At 38.1% G+C, this 13,629-nt stretch overlaps 3 protein-coding genes across 6 annotated transcripts; 1 reads left to right on the top strand and 2 right to left on the bottom strand.

The window, feature by feature from the left end:
- Positions 1-332: 332 nt before the first annotated feature.
- LOC137811412 (probable copper-transporting ATPase HMA5) lies at positions 333-4,703 on the bottom strand. The gene is made up of 6 exons (XM_068613149.1): positions 4,318-4,703; positions 2,833-4,233; positions 2,461-2,715; positions 1,876-1,998; positions 1,215-1,691; positions 333-869 (listed from the first exon to the last, which is right to left on the bottom strand). Exons 1-6 carry the CDS (start codon positions 4,585-4,587, stop codon positions 438-440), a joined length of 2,958 nt encoding a protein of 985 aa, XP_068469250.1. The 5' UTR covers positions 4,588-4,703; the 3' UTR covers positions 333-437.
- Positions 4,704-6,492: 1,789 nt separating this feature from the next.
- Positions 6,493-8,043, top strand: LOC137811411 (actin-depolymerizing factor 7-like). 2 transcript variants are annotated; one of them, XM_068613148.1, is made up of 3 exons: positions 6,493-6,735; positions 6,978-7,237; positions 7,431-8,043. In XM_068613148.1, the coding sequence occupies exons 1-3, from the start codon at positions 6,733-6,735 to the stop codon at positions 7,579-7,581; spliced, it is 414 nt and encodes a 137-aa protein (XP_068469249.1). In that variant the 5' UTR covers positions 6,493-6,732; the 3' UTR covers positions 7,582-8,043. The 2 variants fall into 2 exon arrangements, with proteins under 2 accessions (XP_068469249.1, XP_068469247.1); XM_068613146.1 differs by lacking the exon at positions 6,493-6,735 and having other exon boundaries at positions 6,969-7,237; positions 7,431-7,708.
- Positions 8,044-8,575: 532 nt separating this feature from the next.
- Positions 8,576-13,629, bottom strand: LOC137811410 (probable LRR receptor-like serine/threonine-protein kinase At1g63430). 3 transcript variants are annotated; one of them, XM_068613144.1, is made up of 14 exons: positions 13,547-13,629; positions 13,021-13,136; positions 12,567-12,705; positions 12,347-12,418; positions 12,065-12,208; positions 11,833-11,982; positions 11,119-11,235; positions 10,974-11,038; positions 10,416-10,673; positions 10,116-10,321; positions 9,881-10,016; positions 9,643-9,800; positions 9,252-9,467; positions 8,576-9,152 (listed from the first exon to the last, which is right to left on the bottom strand). In XM_068613144.1, exons 2-14 carry the CDS (start codon positions 13,103-13,105, stop codon positions 8,907-8,909), a joined length of 1,992 nt encoding a protein of 663 aa, XP_068469245.1. In that variant the 5' UTR covers positions 13,106-13,136; positions 13,547-13,629; the 3' UTR covers positions 8,576-8,906. The 3 variants fall into 3 exon arrangements, with proteins under 3 accessions (XP_068469245.1, XP_068469246.1, XP_068469244.1); XM_068613145.1 differs by lacking the exon at positions 13,547-13,629 and having other exon boundaries at positions 12,306-12,418; positions 13,021-13,531; XM_068613143.1 differs by lacking the exon at positions 13,547-13,629 and having other exon boundaries at positions 13,021-13,531.

Raw genomic sequence — 13,629 nt, 5'->3', positions numbered from 1 at the left:
AACTTTTACATGTGACGACTTTTATAAGAAACTTTATGCTTATTTTTTAGAAAAAATGTCCAAACTATTCACCTAACTCAAATTAAAATTACTTCTTTATTTATTAATATATTAATAATAGTTCATAAATAATTAGGAAAATGATTTTTCTGACACCTCATGCTCCATCCTACACTCCACTAAATATTAATATTTTAATTATTTTTAATTTTAAAATTTTAAATTTTGTCTATATTTTTATTAAGAATTTTGTATTTTTTATTTTTACAAATATTAATATTTTGTTTAATATTTTGTTCTGTGTAAAGCGGGTAAAAAATAAAAATATCATCACTCAAATAATTAATACATGCATTTCTTTCCTGTGCAAAGGCACGGGTTAGTTACACTAATGATCGTACAAAAATGGGTAAAGCAAAACCATAAATGGTGATGCATCACATATCAGTGGATGAATCGATGCTTATGCCTCGTATCTCAAGGTTCTCTAGCTTCCTGGGTCTCCTGTAATATTTCAACAACAGAGAACAGCAAACAACACTGACGGAGGAAGCAGCCATAGCAGCACCAGCAATCCAGGGTGGCAATCTGAACCTTGTTGAAGGGAAAAGAACTCCAGCAGCAATTGGGATTCCAAGTAAGTTATAACCCAAAGCCCAAACGTAATTCAGGCGTATACGGGAAAATGTTTTTCTGGAAAGGTCAATAGCAGTTATCACATCTTCCAAGTTGCTCTTCATCAGGACAATATCAGCAGCCTCAATAGCAATGTCTGTACCAGCACCTATTGCCATTCCCACATCCGCTGCCACAAGTGCAGGCGAATCATTGATACCATCCCCCACCATACCCACAGTGTAACCAGAAGCCTGAAACAGAAAAACAAGTCACTCAATATGTTGCAACAGCTAATGTGGAAGCCAGATTCAGGCACAACTATTGAAGTTTATGGTATAAAAACCAGTAATCAAGCCAGGGAGTTTGAAAAGGCAATGTCAGAAAGACAAAACTACACTAGTACTGATTACTGAACATAAGCAAAAGATATACGAGTATTTCTAGTTACCTTCCATGAATGAAGAAATAGTTATCTAGTTATGGTTGGAAATAAGGTGGTATCATTTTCAATTTCAAGGCTCAGAATATTATCTCATTGATGAATAACTAGCTTCTTAAAATTAAGATGAAAATATGTAATCAATATGCATTCGTACCTGCAAGCCTTTCACTTTCTCTGCTTTTTGATCCGGTTTAGCCTCAGCTATAACATTCTCAATTCCTACTTCCCTCGCAATAGAACTGGCCGTTCCGAAGTTGTCCCCAGTCACCATAATGCTCTTGATATTCATTGATTTGAGGATGGAGATGACTTCTTGAGCACCTGGTTTCAGTGGGTCGGATACGGCTAAAACTCCTGCCACTTTCCCATTTATAGATACCAATATTCCTGTTTGAGCCATCTTTTCGGCTTCAGCAAGCATATCTTCAGCTTCAACAGGAATTGCAATGTTATGGTCAGCCAACAAGCTCTTATTACCCACCATTATTTCTTTGTTATGAACAGTGGCCTTTACTCCATGTCCTGTAATGGAAACAAAATCTCGTGCTTCTGGCCAAGAAGGGTTCTCTTCATCTCTAAATTTTTTGGCAAACTCAACAACGGCCTTGGCCAATGGATGCTCACTATTCACCTGAGATAGGCAAGTTAAAGTAAGGACAATTTTTAAGGCATGCATATGCATCTATAATCCATGAATTAAAAGCATTTAAGCAACTTAAAAAAATGAAGCTATCATAATCAGAAAACAAACTCTTATTTACCATAACTATTCACTAGGCTAACCATTCGAGAAGTAGATAGGGGGAGATGATTACCTCAGTTGCAGCAACAAGTTCGTAGAATTCCCGGAGCACCATTTTTGTCAATAATTCTGTTCTCACTATCACAGGTTTCCCGACAGTGAGAGTACCCGTCTTATCGAAAACAATGCAGTTTACCTAGAAGACAGTCATAAACATATTCACGTGTAAGTAAATTACAGACAAAATCATGAAAGCTTTTACAGATGACACAGCATACAACCAATGACCAGTTTGTTTATTTTAACTTTCAACAAAGTGTAGAGAGATAGGAATGAAGCACAAGAAAAATCAGATTGATATTTGATACTGATATCCAAAAAAACCTATTTACCTTCACCCAACATAACAGTAATTCATCTTAAAAACTGAGAAATGATATGAAATGAACAGATTAGCTGATACTCCTTTCCTAAAAGGCTAAAAATATTTGATGTTGGATTAGGTTGCAGAAATGGCTCTCAAACACAACTTGATATTAATGGTTTTTCCTGTGTTTATTTTCTTCTTGCCACTTTATTAACCGTTCAATTTTTAGCCGATCGGCATAGACAAAGCAAATTCAGAATTCAAGGGACAGATAAAATCTGAAATGCTGACCTTATGTGCACTCTCTAATGCCTGCCCTCCTTTGATGAGCACACCCTGAGATGCACCAACTCCAGTCCCAACCATAACCGCAGTTGGCGTCGCTAAACCCAAAGCACAAGGGCAGGCTATGACCATGACAGATATTCCAAACTGCAAAGCAAGCTCAAAGCTGTCCATTGTAGACGGTATCCAAGACTTTGGGTAAACATGATATCTTCCAGCCAAAAACCAGGCAAGCCAAGTCGTGAACGAGATCACAATCACCTGCATAGGAACACCCATCCATCCCTTTAGATCCTCACCCTCCGGAAGCACAAACAATGATTCAATAAAAACAAACAAATTCCTTCATTTTCATTACATAAAAAAAGTAATAATTACCAGAGGCACAAAGTATTTGGATATGCGATCAGCAAACTTCTGCACAGGTGCTTTGGCCATCTGCGCTGACTCCACAAGGCGAACAATTTGAGAAAGGGCACTCTCCGATCCTACCCTCGTCGCCTTAACATGCAAAACTCCATTCTCATTCACAGTCCCTCCAATAACAGTGTCCCTTTTCCTCTTCGCCACGGGACGCGCTTCCCCCGTGATCATGCTCTCATTCACGTGACTCTGCCCCCACACAACAACCCCATCGGAAGCCACTTTCGCCCCAGGAACAACCTTAATCACATCATTCTTCTGAACCAACCTGCTATCGATCTCCTCCTCCCCAACAACATTCCCATCAGAGTCCAAAGTCAGCAAAACCGCCGTGTCGGGTGTCAAGTTCATGAGCTTGGCAATCGCATCAGACGTCTTCCCCTTCGCCAGAATCTCGAGATACTTCCCAAGCAGAATGAACGAAATAAGCATCGCACTAGTCTCAAAGAAATCATTCCCCTCAAAATGCGGAGAAGTAGCAGCTCTCAAAACAGAGTAAACAGAGTAAAAATACGCCGCGTTTGTCCCCAACGCAATGAGAACATCCATGTTCGCAGATCCACGGCGTAACGATTTATAAGAACCGTAGTAAAACCGCCAGCCGAGTACGAACTGAACCGGCGTGGACAGCACCCACCGTGTAACCTCCCCCACGGTAAGCATGTTCACTATCTTCGCATCAAAAACGTCCTTAATTCCAGGGACATACATAAACACCATGGAGGTTAGAAACACAGGAATAGTAAACACCAAGCTCCATAAGAAAGATTTATAATACTGCCTCGTTTCCTCGCGTCTGTGAGAGTTTCTTTGTCCTTGTTCCGTAGGATAAATCTTCGCCTTGAAATTCCCATTCCCTGTTTGCTCAATCACGTTGATCAAATTTCTGGGTCCTGTGACGTCCGGTTTGTAAGAAACCGTTATTTTGCTGAATTCCGGCGTTAGGTCCACCACAAGGACTCCTGGAAGTGCCCGCAGAGAATCTAGTATTAGTTTCATTGAAGCGTCGTCGGTTACCGCGCCTTCCACGTGGAGGTCTATCTCGGTGAAGTCTTCGCTTGAACTAATGAGCACAGCTTCGAATCCGGAATCTTCTATGGCTTGCAGAATGTCGTTTGGAGTGAGGAGGAGATTTGGGTTGTAGTGGACTTGGGCCTCTTCGGTGGCCAGGCCCACGCGGGCTTCGAGGACTCCGTGAAGGCCTTGTAAAGCGGATTCTATCGTGGAGGAACAGGAGGTGCAGGTCATGCCTTTGATTTGGAAGCGGCATACTTTAACGGATTTGTCGTGAGTACCGTCTGTGAGTAATAGCGCTTCGAAACCCGCGTCTTCGATGGCCTCGCGAATGGTCTCTTCCTGAAAGAACAAAAAAAGTGAGAAGAGTGAAGGAGAAGAAGGAAGATGGAGAGAGAGTGTGTGTGTGGGTGTTGTTTGCCTCACGTTAACGAAAGAGGGGTAGAAGATGACGTGGGCGCGGTTGTTGAGGACATCGACGATCGCTTCGCGGATCCCGGGGAGGCGTTTGACGGCCTTCTCGACGGATCCGGCGCAGGCGGCACAAGTCATTCCGACGACGGAGAAAAGAGCGGTGGACTCTGAGAGCTCCTCGACGGTGGTGGCGGGGTGTCCCTTGGGGTATTTAGGCATGGAAGGGTAGTGAGGTCGCGGTGAGAGGTTTCGCCAGCAACTTAACGCTAACAACTTCGCCATTGCTTTTTCGACAAGTAGTGCTTACCAAGCAACACCACTCAGGTTCGTAAATTTGAACTTATACCACTGCCAGGGTCCCTTTTATAGGAAAAAGTTTTGTTGACACTGCAAACATTAAATAACACTATTATTCAACAACCCTTTATAATAATATTATAATATTTTAAATTAAAATGAAATAAATAAAATATTAATTAATTAATTAAGTATATGTTAAATTAAAAATTCAGCAACCCTTTTTATATTGTCAACAGGTGTTTTTGCTTCTGCAATGCAACCTCATTCATACGCTTTTGACTTTAAACTGACACGGCTTCTTTGGTGGGTCCTTTTCTCTCTTTTTTTAGTCGGTGACTTACGTGGGCTTAACGCGACTTTGGGTTCGAAGGGATTTGAAAATTGGGTCCGTGTAACTATTAACCACGAAAAAGCCCACTAGGTAAGGGTTAAATAAGGGAAGTCATATAGAATAGATGAATTGTATGGTGAGTTTTAATCAGAATAACTGCGTATATATTCTCACTATTTATATCCTTTGAAGATTTTATGGAATATGTTCTTTTCTTCTTTGCTTTTCAAATATTTTCATAGTTTAATTAATCCAGAAACCACAGTTTCTACGTAAATGACTGCATTAGTTATATGAAGATTGAAATGAGAGAAAATGTAGAAACACTACTATTAATGTATACATTTTTCATTGTTTACGGGAGCATTAAAAACTTGTCATCATTGGAACCTTTTGCCATTCTCTCGTTATACTTTTATTAATTGATTGATGCTATTTTTTATTGGGCCGTTTGAGACGTCACGGATTACGTTTAGAGGCTGGGCAGCCGAAGTTGACTTGGACTCTAGAATTAAAGCCCATTCAATAATAGGCTTATAAAAATCAACACGTCCAGTCAAACCGTGGCCCACAATCCAATTCGTATTATTTGGGCCTTATCATCTTACTTTTTTTATATATACAAGGGACCAACTCTCTCATAATGTGGATCGTTGATGAAAAACGGTCCAAATCTTTGGTGCCCAATTCCAAATTGGCAAGCGTACCCCCACTTAAAACGAATATAGGATATGCGTCCTCAAGAATAACAAAATATAAGTTTTTTATTCATAAAAATTGGATATAGATATAGAAATTGTTTTGGTCGAAAGTAGTCACTTTAAATTAGGAACATGTTATATTTATAGGGATTTTTCATTCTTAATGTTTGTTGGATAAGTTTAAGTATTGAAAAACTTATTCAAGAGTTAAAGAGATTTATAATATCAAAATACGCGAGTTTTCAAAATTTCAATAACGAATCACCAATCTTGTTAAGTTTGATAGAGATAACATCATATAACCAACATATTCATCGTTTAATAAACTATTCATCGTCGATAAACATATTGTTTAAATGGTGACGTGACCTTACTTGACACTTAGATCATAGATTTCTTAACACTACCATGAGATGTTCCCTTCATGTACTTGATAAGTCATACTATTCATACAACAACATTTACAACAATTCATACATAATAATCAATTAATTGAATTAGAAATCAAACTTTTTAAAAATAACTCAAATCTTAAAAAAAGTCAATTTTAATATGTTAGATTTGAATCTTATACACCAAAACATATTAGAGTTTTCTCATATCCCTAAAGAATTTGGATTTATTTAAAAGAGAAGTGTGTAATTAATCACTAAGTTTAGAAAATTCACTAATTACACATTTTATCTAAAACGAAAAAAAAAGTGCTTAAAAAGTATTTATCCCCAAATTTAATTGGATACATATGGGTTAGTTGGGACATGTGATTTGTCTAATTAAGGCCTCTCCTAATTTGGAAGACCTAATTAAAATTAAGGTTGGTGCATTATATAAAGTTGAGGAGGTATGATGGAAGGAAGTAAAATAGATTGCAACAGACCCATCCATTAATTTCTCAGCCACTTTCTATTCCTTAACCGCAATCTTAGTCTTCTCAAAGTTCCACCTCTCGTGGCTCCCAAAAACAAGGATCTTTATCTTGTTATTTCTGTCCATAATTTTCATTGAGTCTGTTGCTCCCATTTCCATTCTCCATTGCTCCAACCCCTTTCTTTTCATACACTTTTCAAAGGGCGCTTCTACCTCATTGTTGGCAAAATGGTACTTTATTATCTATTTCTCTTCTTTATCTTTGAACCTGTTAGTTCTTATATAATACTTGTTTCTGCTTTGTCACTAACTATATATCCTGCTCACAACAATTGGGTTCTTCTTACCCTCCTTCCACTTTTTTCAAAAATCGGACCTTTGAATGTCAATAAGTATCACCAATTCATAGAATATATAGACTTCTAGAATTCTTGAATGATCAAGACATTTTATGACAAAAAACTATGGAGCAGGCAAATGCAGCGTCCGGAATGGCTGTGAATGATAGCTGCAAGTTGAAGTTTCAGGAGCTTAAAGCAAAACGGATCTACCGATACATTACGTTCAAAATTGAGCAGCAAGAAGTTGTGGTGGACAAAATAGGGGGATCGACAGAAACCTATGACGATTTTCAGGCCAGTTTGCCTGGTGATGAGTGTCGCTATGCCGTCTATGATTTTGATTTCACAACTGATGAGAATTGCCAGAAAAGCAAGATCTTCTTCGTTGCATGGTACTATACTTTATAAAGTGCACTTCACTTGGTTAATAATTAGTCACTTGGCCACAATAAAACCAAAACAACTTTTCTAACCTTCACATCTCTATTCTAAGTTCTAGATGTAATACAAACATCTTCAGACAAATACATGTTGCTGAACAAACTGTTTAATATTGTTTGTGTGTTGATGATATACCTTGTGCAGGTCACCAGACACTTCAAGGGTGAGGATGAAGATGGTGTATGCAAGTTCCAAGGATAGATTCAAGAGGGAACTAGACGGCATTCAAGTTGAACTGCAAGCAACTGATCCAAGTGAGATGAGCTTGGACATTGTAAAAGCACGAGCCATCTAAGTCCTCCCTTTTGTTGTCTCAACTCTCCTTCACAGTTAAAAATTAACTTTTTTTTCCTAACTGTTTGACAACATCGGGGGCCATATTGTTATTGTTTATTTTAGCCTGAATTTAATAACGACAAATCCAAAATGGCATGTACTATTATAATGCATCTTTCTTCCAAACATTCTTCAGGTTTTCCATTAATCTTGGCTAGTTTCAAGAGACAATGTCGGTGGCTGGATCAAGATTAAGTAGCATCTATATAGGATGCTGGTCTGACATGTTTCCAATCAAACCACTTGGGTGTTTTCCACTTGGAAGATGATTTTATGTAAAAGCATTTATTATATACCTCTTCTTTTTACTTCTCTTGTTTGAAGTTGTTTGACCAAGAATGATGGATTTTAGTTAAAGCATTCAATTTAGTGAGAAACACAGGGATTTATAGTAAAGTTTTTGTTCCTTCTCTTTTTTTTTCAACATCGTATCTCCCCTTCTATGATCTACTGATCCCCCATGCCTCTTGTATCTCTTTAGTCTCTATTCACTGTTAAATGTTAATTTTACCTTTACAATATTTTAACCTTGCATTAAAACTATCTTGAATGGGAAGGTGAAGGAGACATTAATGAATTTTTTCTATTAAATATTCAATCAATCAAACATTTCTCTCATATCGGTCCCTATCCTATCAAAATCGTCCTTAAACGAATCAAACTCTACCTGTAACATCACACAACCTTCAACTCCAGGCTTCAAGCCTTTTAGGCTTATAATCGGACCCTACTTATGACACTAAAGAAGCCTATCACGGGCGCTGTACCCGCTTTTTTTTTAATTTACAATATTTGATAGGCTGAACAAATTCTAAAGGATGCAACTACAAGAAATAAACAAACGGGAGAGTGCATGGCACTACATGATAAATGAAATGTTTTTCGCTTCATCTAAACTAAAATGGCCAGCTATCTTGACGAATAAGGCCAACAGATAATAATACAGAATAAGATTTAGATAATAACTACAACACTGCTTTGAGCTTTGTAAAACGTGACCCTTACAAAGTTATAACATACTTCATAAAAATCTCTGGAAAATACACAAAGGAAACACTTGTCAAATACAATCTTGTTCTATTTAACAATTTCTGGACCTGTACTACTAGTCCACTAGTTCTATACAACGAGACCTTCTCGTGCTTAAAGCCAAAACACATACCTTTATGAGCAATCATTTACAATAGAAATGAAATTGAAGAGTAAGAGAAAAGGAAGAAAGTAGTCAGAAAAAAGTATTACTAGTGTATGTGTAGATCTGTTAATTTAGTTTTTGACTATATATTAAGATAAAAGTGCAAGCTCAGCCCAAGCCAAAGATGACGACTTAAGCTCCACGCTTACTGATGTGTCAATTCTGTTCTCCAGCATGCTACACAATTCTCGCATAGATGGATGAGCAGTTTTATCAGGGTTGATACAGAGAGTTATTACCTCGCATATCACTTTGAGGTCTTCATGTCTAAAATGCTTCAGTTCAGGATCCACCACGCTCGACATTTCATCTGGCCTTTCGAGGTAGTCCTTGGCCTGCAGCACAAATATACATGTAACAAATGCTTAGCCAAAACACACTCTTCCAGCTTTGTGTGAGGCTTTTTAAACATCAAATTTCAGAAAGAGCCTTACCCAGTCAACCAAGTATCCTTTGTCCTTACAGTATGGAGGTCTTCCGCTGAGTAACTCTAGTAGAAGTACCCCAAAAGCAAAGATGTTTCCTTCGGTATCAAGATGGCGTGCTTCAAGGGAGTTTGGAAGGACACAGATAGCACCTTGGCTGCCAATGGAACCAGAATTCTTTTCTGATCTTTCAAGAATTGTCTTCCAACTTTCAAAATCAACCAACTGCAATTCAGGTTCATGACAATGAGTAAGCAAGCTTTTGAGTCTCCAACACACTATACTATATAAACATAGGTGCACGTTACTTCATTTATTTCTGCTCATTCTTGACTGCAAGAAGATATGACAACAACTGTAATCGGTAAAGTTGAAGATTTGAACTAGCCAGTGACCGCACCTTAGGGGAAAATTCTTCTGTAAGGTATACAGCACTAGAATTCAGCTCTGAGATAGTAAATGGAGGCTCCACTTCGGTATGCAAATACTTGAGTCCGCGTGCAATGCCTATGGCAATCTTCATACGCCGTGTCCAAGAGAATTGACATCCTTCTTCATCTGCAATCATAATTGCATGTTGAAGGAAATGAAACGCTTAAGACATGTTACATGTACACCACCTGAGAAACTTGACTTACAACAATGTAGGTGATCATGAAGTGTCCCATTTGAAGCATAATCAAAAACCAACATCCTCGTAAATGGAGTGTCCTCTCTACAATAACCAAGTAGTTTTCCTATATTCTCATGATTTAACCTTGCCAAGTCTGCCACCTGAATGGCATTAATAACATAAGTAAATATTAAAAGATTGGGACAACTATTAGTCTGCAAATTCTAGCAGGCTGTTGCAATAGGAAGATTTCCATTTACCTCTCTCTGAAAATAGAGCTCAAGATATCCTGTCCAATGCTCCTCCTTGATGCAGAGGGAAATTACAGCAATCTCAGGCCCACCTTTCATTGTTCCCTTGTAAACCACACTGTCTGGTGAGGACCCAATAATGTTGCTGAAGTCTTCACAGGCCACTTCAAGCTCTTGTCTGCTATACCTTCTCACATCCTTCAACATCTCAGGGTCTGCGCTTTAATAGAACCAATTATGTTGAAAACAGCTCTGGAACTATTACATGTTAATAGAAAGTTGGGACAACAGAAAAAAGAATCTTCATACCTATATATACTGCCGTATGATCTTTCTGGCTTCCAGATTTTTTCCAAGGAATAATGATAGATGATTTTTTGTTACATCTCTGAAAAGCAGCAAAAACAGCAACCAGAAAGAGAGAGCCCACCATAGTCCCAGTTACTATTTCTAGAGCCAAAAGCCAAACAGGTTTTGACCCTCCGTGATGCTTGGACGCATATTCAGCGGGTTGGTGACTTGGATTCACAACTGGCTGGCTCTTGGCACTGGCAGGAGAAGCACCAGCTAAGAAATAATATAGTTCATTGTTAGATACATAAATTGAAAGGAGCAAGTATTGTGCAGTGAGTATTGAATTTGAAAAAATTCTTATCTATAAAAAGTACATAGATCTATTATCAACACCGGCTTGGGTTTTCAAAAGAGGAATACAAGGGAATATCCGTCAAAGCCACTTCACAATAAAGTCAAGACTCGGCTCATTTCATTTCTTTCGTATGATTCAAATTTTATGAGGTGACCATGATGAGACATTTGATTGATGCCTTCAATCCTGAGTTCTTGAAAGGTAATGTGAATACATACCGCACTGTATAGAAGGTCGCTGCTTTAAATCCTGGCTCTGGATGCAATTCCCTTGAAAGCTTAACCTGCCAGACATAGTATATGATTACTAAATAATATAGTTGAGGAGTAGAATGTCAACATGACCAGAGTATCAAAAAAGTACCTCGGAAGATACTCCAAGCATTTGGGTATACTACCAACTAAAAAATTATATGAGAAGTCTGCTACTTTCAACTGAGACGAACGACAGAAGCCAGTTGCATTCTCCTTCGACGCATACCTGAAGTCATACAAATTTATTAGAGACAGATTAAAAAAATTCAAATTTTGACTGCTTGAACTTGATCTTTTACACTTAATGTTGAATCTCACTGCATGTTTTTAAGCCACAACAGATATAAGCTGATTCATAAAAGGAAGTTTATGTCTCCCTAATGAAATCCTTTTAAATGGTTCCTGAACAAGTTGAAAACTTGACACTAGTCATTCATTGCCAATAATAGATAATCCTATTCCATTTTGCATGTATCCATAATATCTCCTCCGCAATAACAAACTTCAAAGATAAATCTAAACCATGATAATATACAAAAAAAAAGTGATAAAATTTCTCATCTGCATTAGTCACGACACGAGTGAAGAAAGATGTAACATTTAAACGTGAAACAGTAATTTGCATCACTTTAATTGCATACAAGACCAAATACTATCTCGTTCAATCATGGCTATGTACAACTATATAAAGGTACCCTACACTCCTATAGTCTACACCGTTAAAAGGAAGTGCTTTATCAACCAGGTTAGGAAAGAACTACGTGAATAAGAATAATGAATCCCTGACCAAACCATAACAACTCAATTGTAAAATTACACTCACATCCCATGCATATTTGAAGCAAAATTTGAGCTATCGCCAGCAGGAATAGGTCCTTGAAGTCTATTCCTATCCAGCCGAAGTTCTTGAAGGAATATCAAGTTTCCAAGCTCAGGAGGTAGCCTACCAGTCAACCCGTTGGACTGCAAGTTTCTACAAGAATGCAAACAAATTTGAGTGAGTAGGGGAGTCAATATTTTTTCTATTCAGGAAGTTTATACTGAATTTCTTTTACATTTTCACAACTCGAGTTAGATTTCCAAACTCTGGAGGAATTGGTCCTGTTAACTGATTCATTCCTACATCAAACACCCTGAGATATTTCAACTCGCTCAACTCTCTAGGTATTGTTCCGATGAGATTGTTTCCGTGCAAAATTCTGTATAAACAAAAGAAACCAGAAATCAGCTGCGGCCATGATATTCCAGAACCAAGCCAAGTAATAATCAAAACATGACTAAGCCAAAGGTTTTCACTTTTCAGGATGAAGTACGGCTAGGAGAAAGGGTGAACATACAGTTCTTGCAAGTAGGCGAGTTGCCCCAACTCTGGTGCAAGAAACCCCTTCAATGATGATCCCGATATGTTTCTGCAAAGAAGAATCTCAATCTTTAGTGCTAGGAATGTGCTACCTTAGCAGTTCACGTCATCAGCCATGTCAGTCAGATAGCAACAGTACACCCCATCAACAACAACAGAAATAAGCACTCAGCAAGAAAAGACCAGTGATATCTTACAGCTTGATGACATGATCTCGCACCATAGTGCAAGTGACGCCAAACCAGTTACAAGGATCTGCTTCTACCGTATCCCAATTGGACAAAACTTGATATAGGTCTTCATAAACAGCTTCTTTGAAGCTTCTAAGCGCCCAAACTATCAAGAAAAGAAAGAAACAATGCAAACGCTTCATTTCGTTGCTACGAACACTTAATAAAAACTTGGGTAGCTTTGCCAAGACAAAAAGGACCACGTCCATGAAAAGCAAAACCAATCACACAATCTCGAAACTTGCAAGCTCACACAAGAAATAGAGCTACCTAACAATCTTTGCTACTTAATTACACCCAACGCACTACCTTAGAAGAAATTAAACAGTCAACAAGGTTTTGGAAGCAGAAAAACATGGCATAACGTGAGTGGATAACTGAGATCTGAAAAAGAAAGTAAATTCTCCAACAAAACACATACCTTCATTTGAGGGCACAGTGTCAGAAGCCACAAAAGAGAGCGTGTAAATCAAAGAAAGAAACCATAATGAAGTACGAGGCTTCATCTTGTTCTGCTAGCCACTCAGCACTTGAGTTCTATCAAACAAAATTCAAAGAGCACTCTCAAAGAAAGAGTAGAACTCATGAGAAACAAGACTTGGTGGGAAGTGGGGAAGAATATAAACTGCTACAAAGTTTAAAAGGTTCTAAAAATCTGCATTGTGTGCTACTAGAAGGTTGGTTTTGCAGCAAATATAGAAAGAAAGGTAGCAAACAGTGAAGAAAGAGAAGTCTAAATCCAAGATTTGGCAACAACCTGTGGAAATAATAACCAACTAGCTGCTGGTTGGAATGAGAGACAGAGAAAACTAAAAGTGAGCAAAATTGTTATGGTGACAACGACAATAGACTGAAGGCACAGCAGAATCAAAACTTGGATTGAAAGAGAGTTTAGCCAACAAGCAAGTGCCAACAATTCAATTAATTTGATTAAGATTGCAACATACCCATAGGCTGTTAAAGATGACCCTTTTTTCATTATGTCTTGAAGAGAGAAATAAAAGATGAAACATCACAGACAGAGAAAAAT

This window comes from Phaseolus vulgaris, chromosome 2, assembly GCF_000499845.2.
Source record: "Phaseolus vulgaris cultivar G19833 chromosome 2, P. vulgaris v2.0, whole genome shotgun sequence".
Lineage (NCBI taxonomy): Eukaryota > Viridiplantae > Streptophyta > Magnoliopsida > Fabales > Fabaceae > Phaseolus > Phaseolus vulgaris.
Note: the sequence above shows the minus strand (reverse complement) of the source record. Positions and strands in the feature narration are given on the sequence as shown.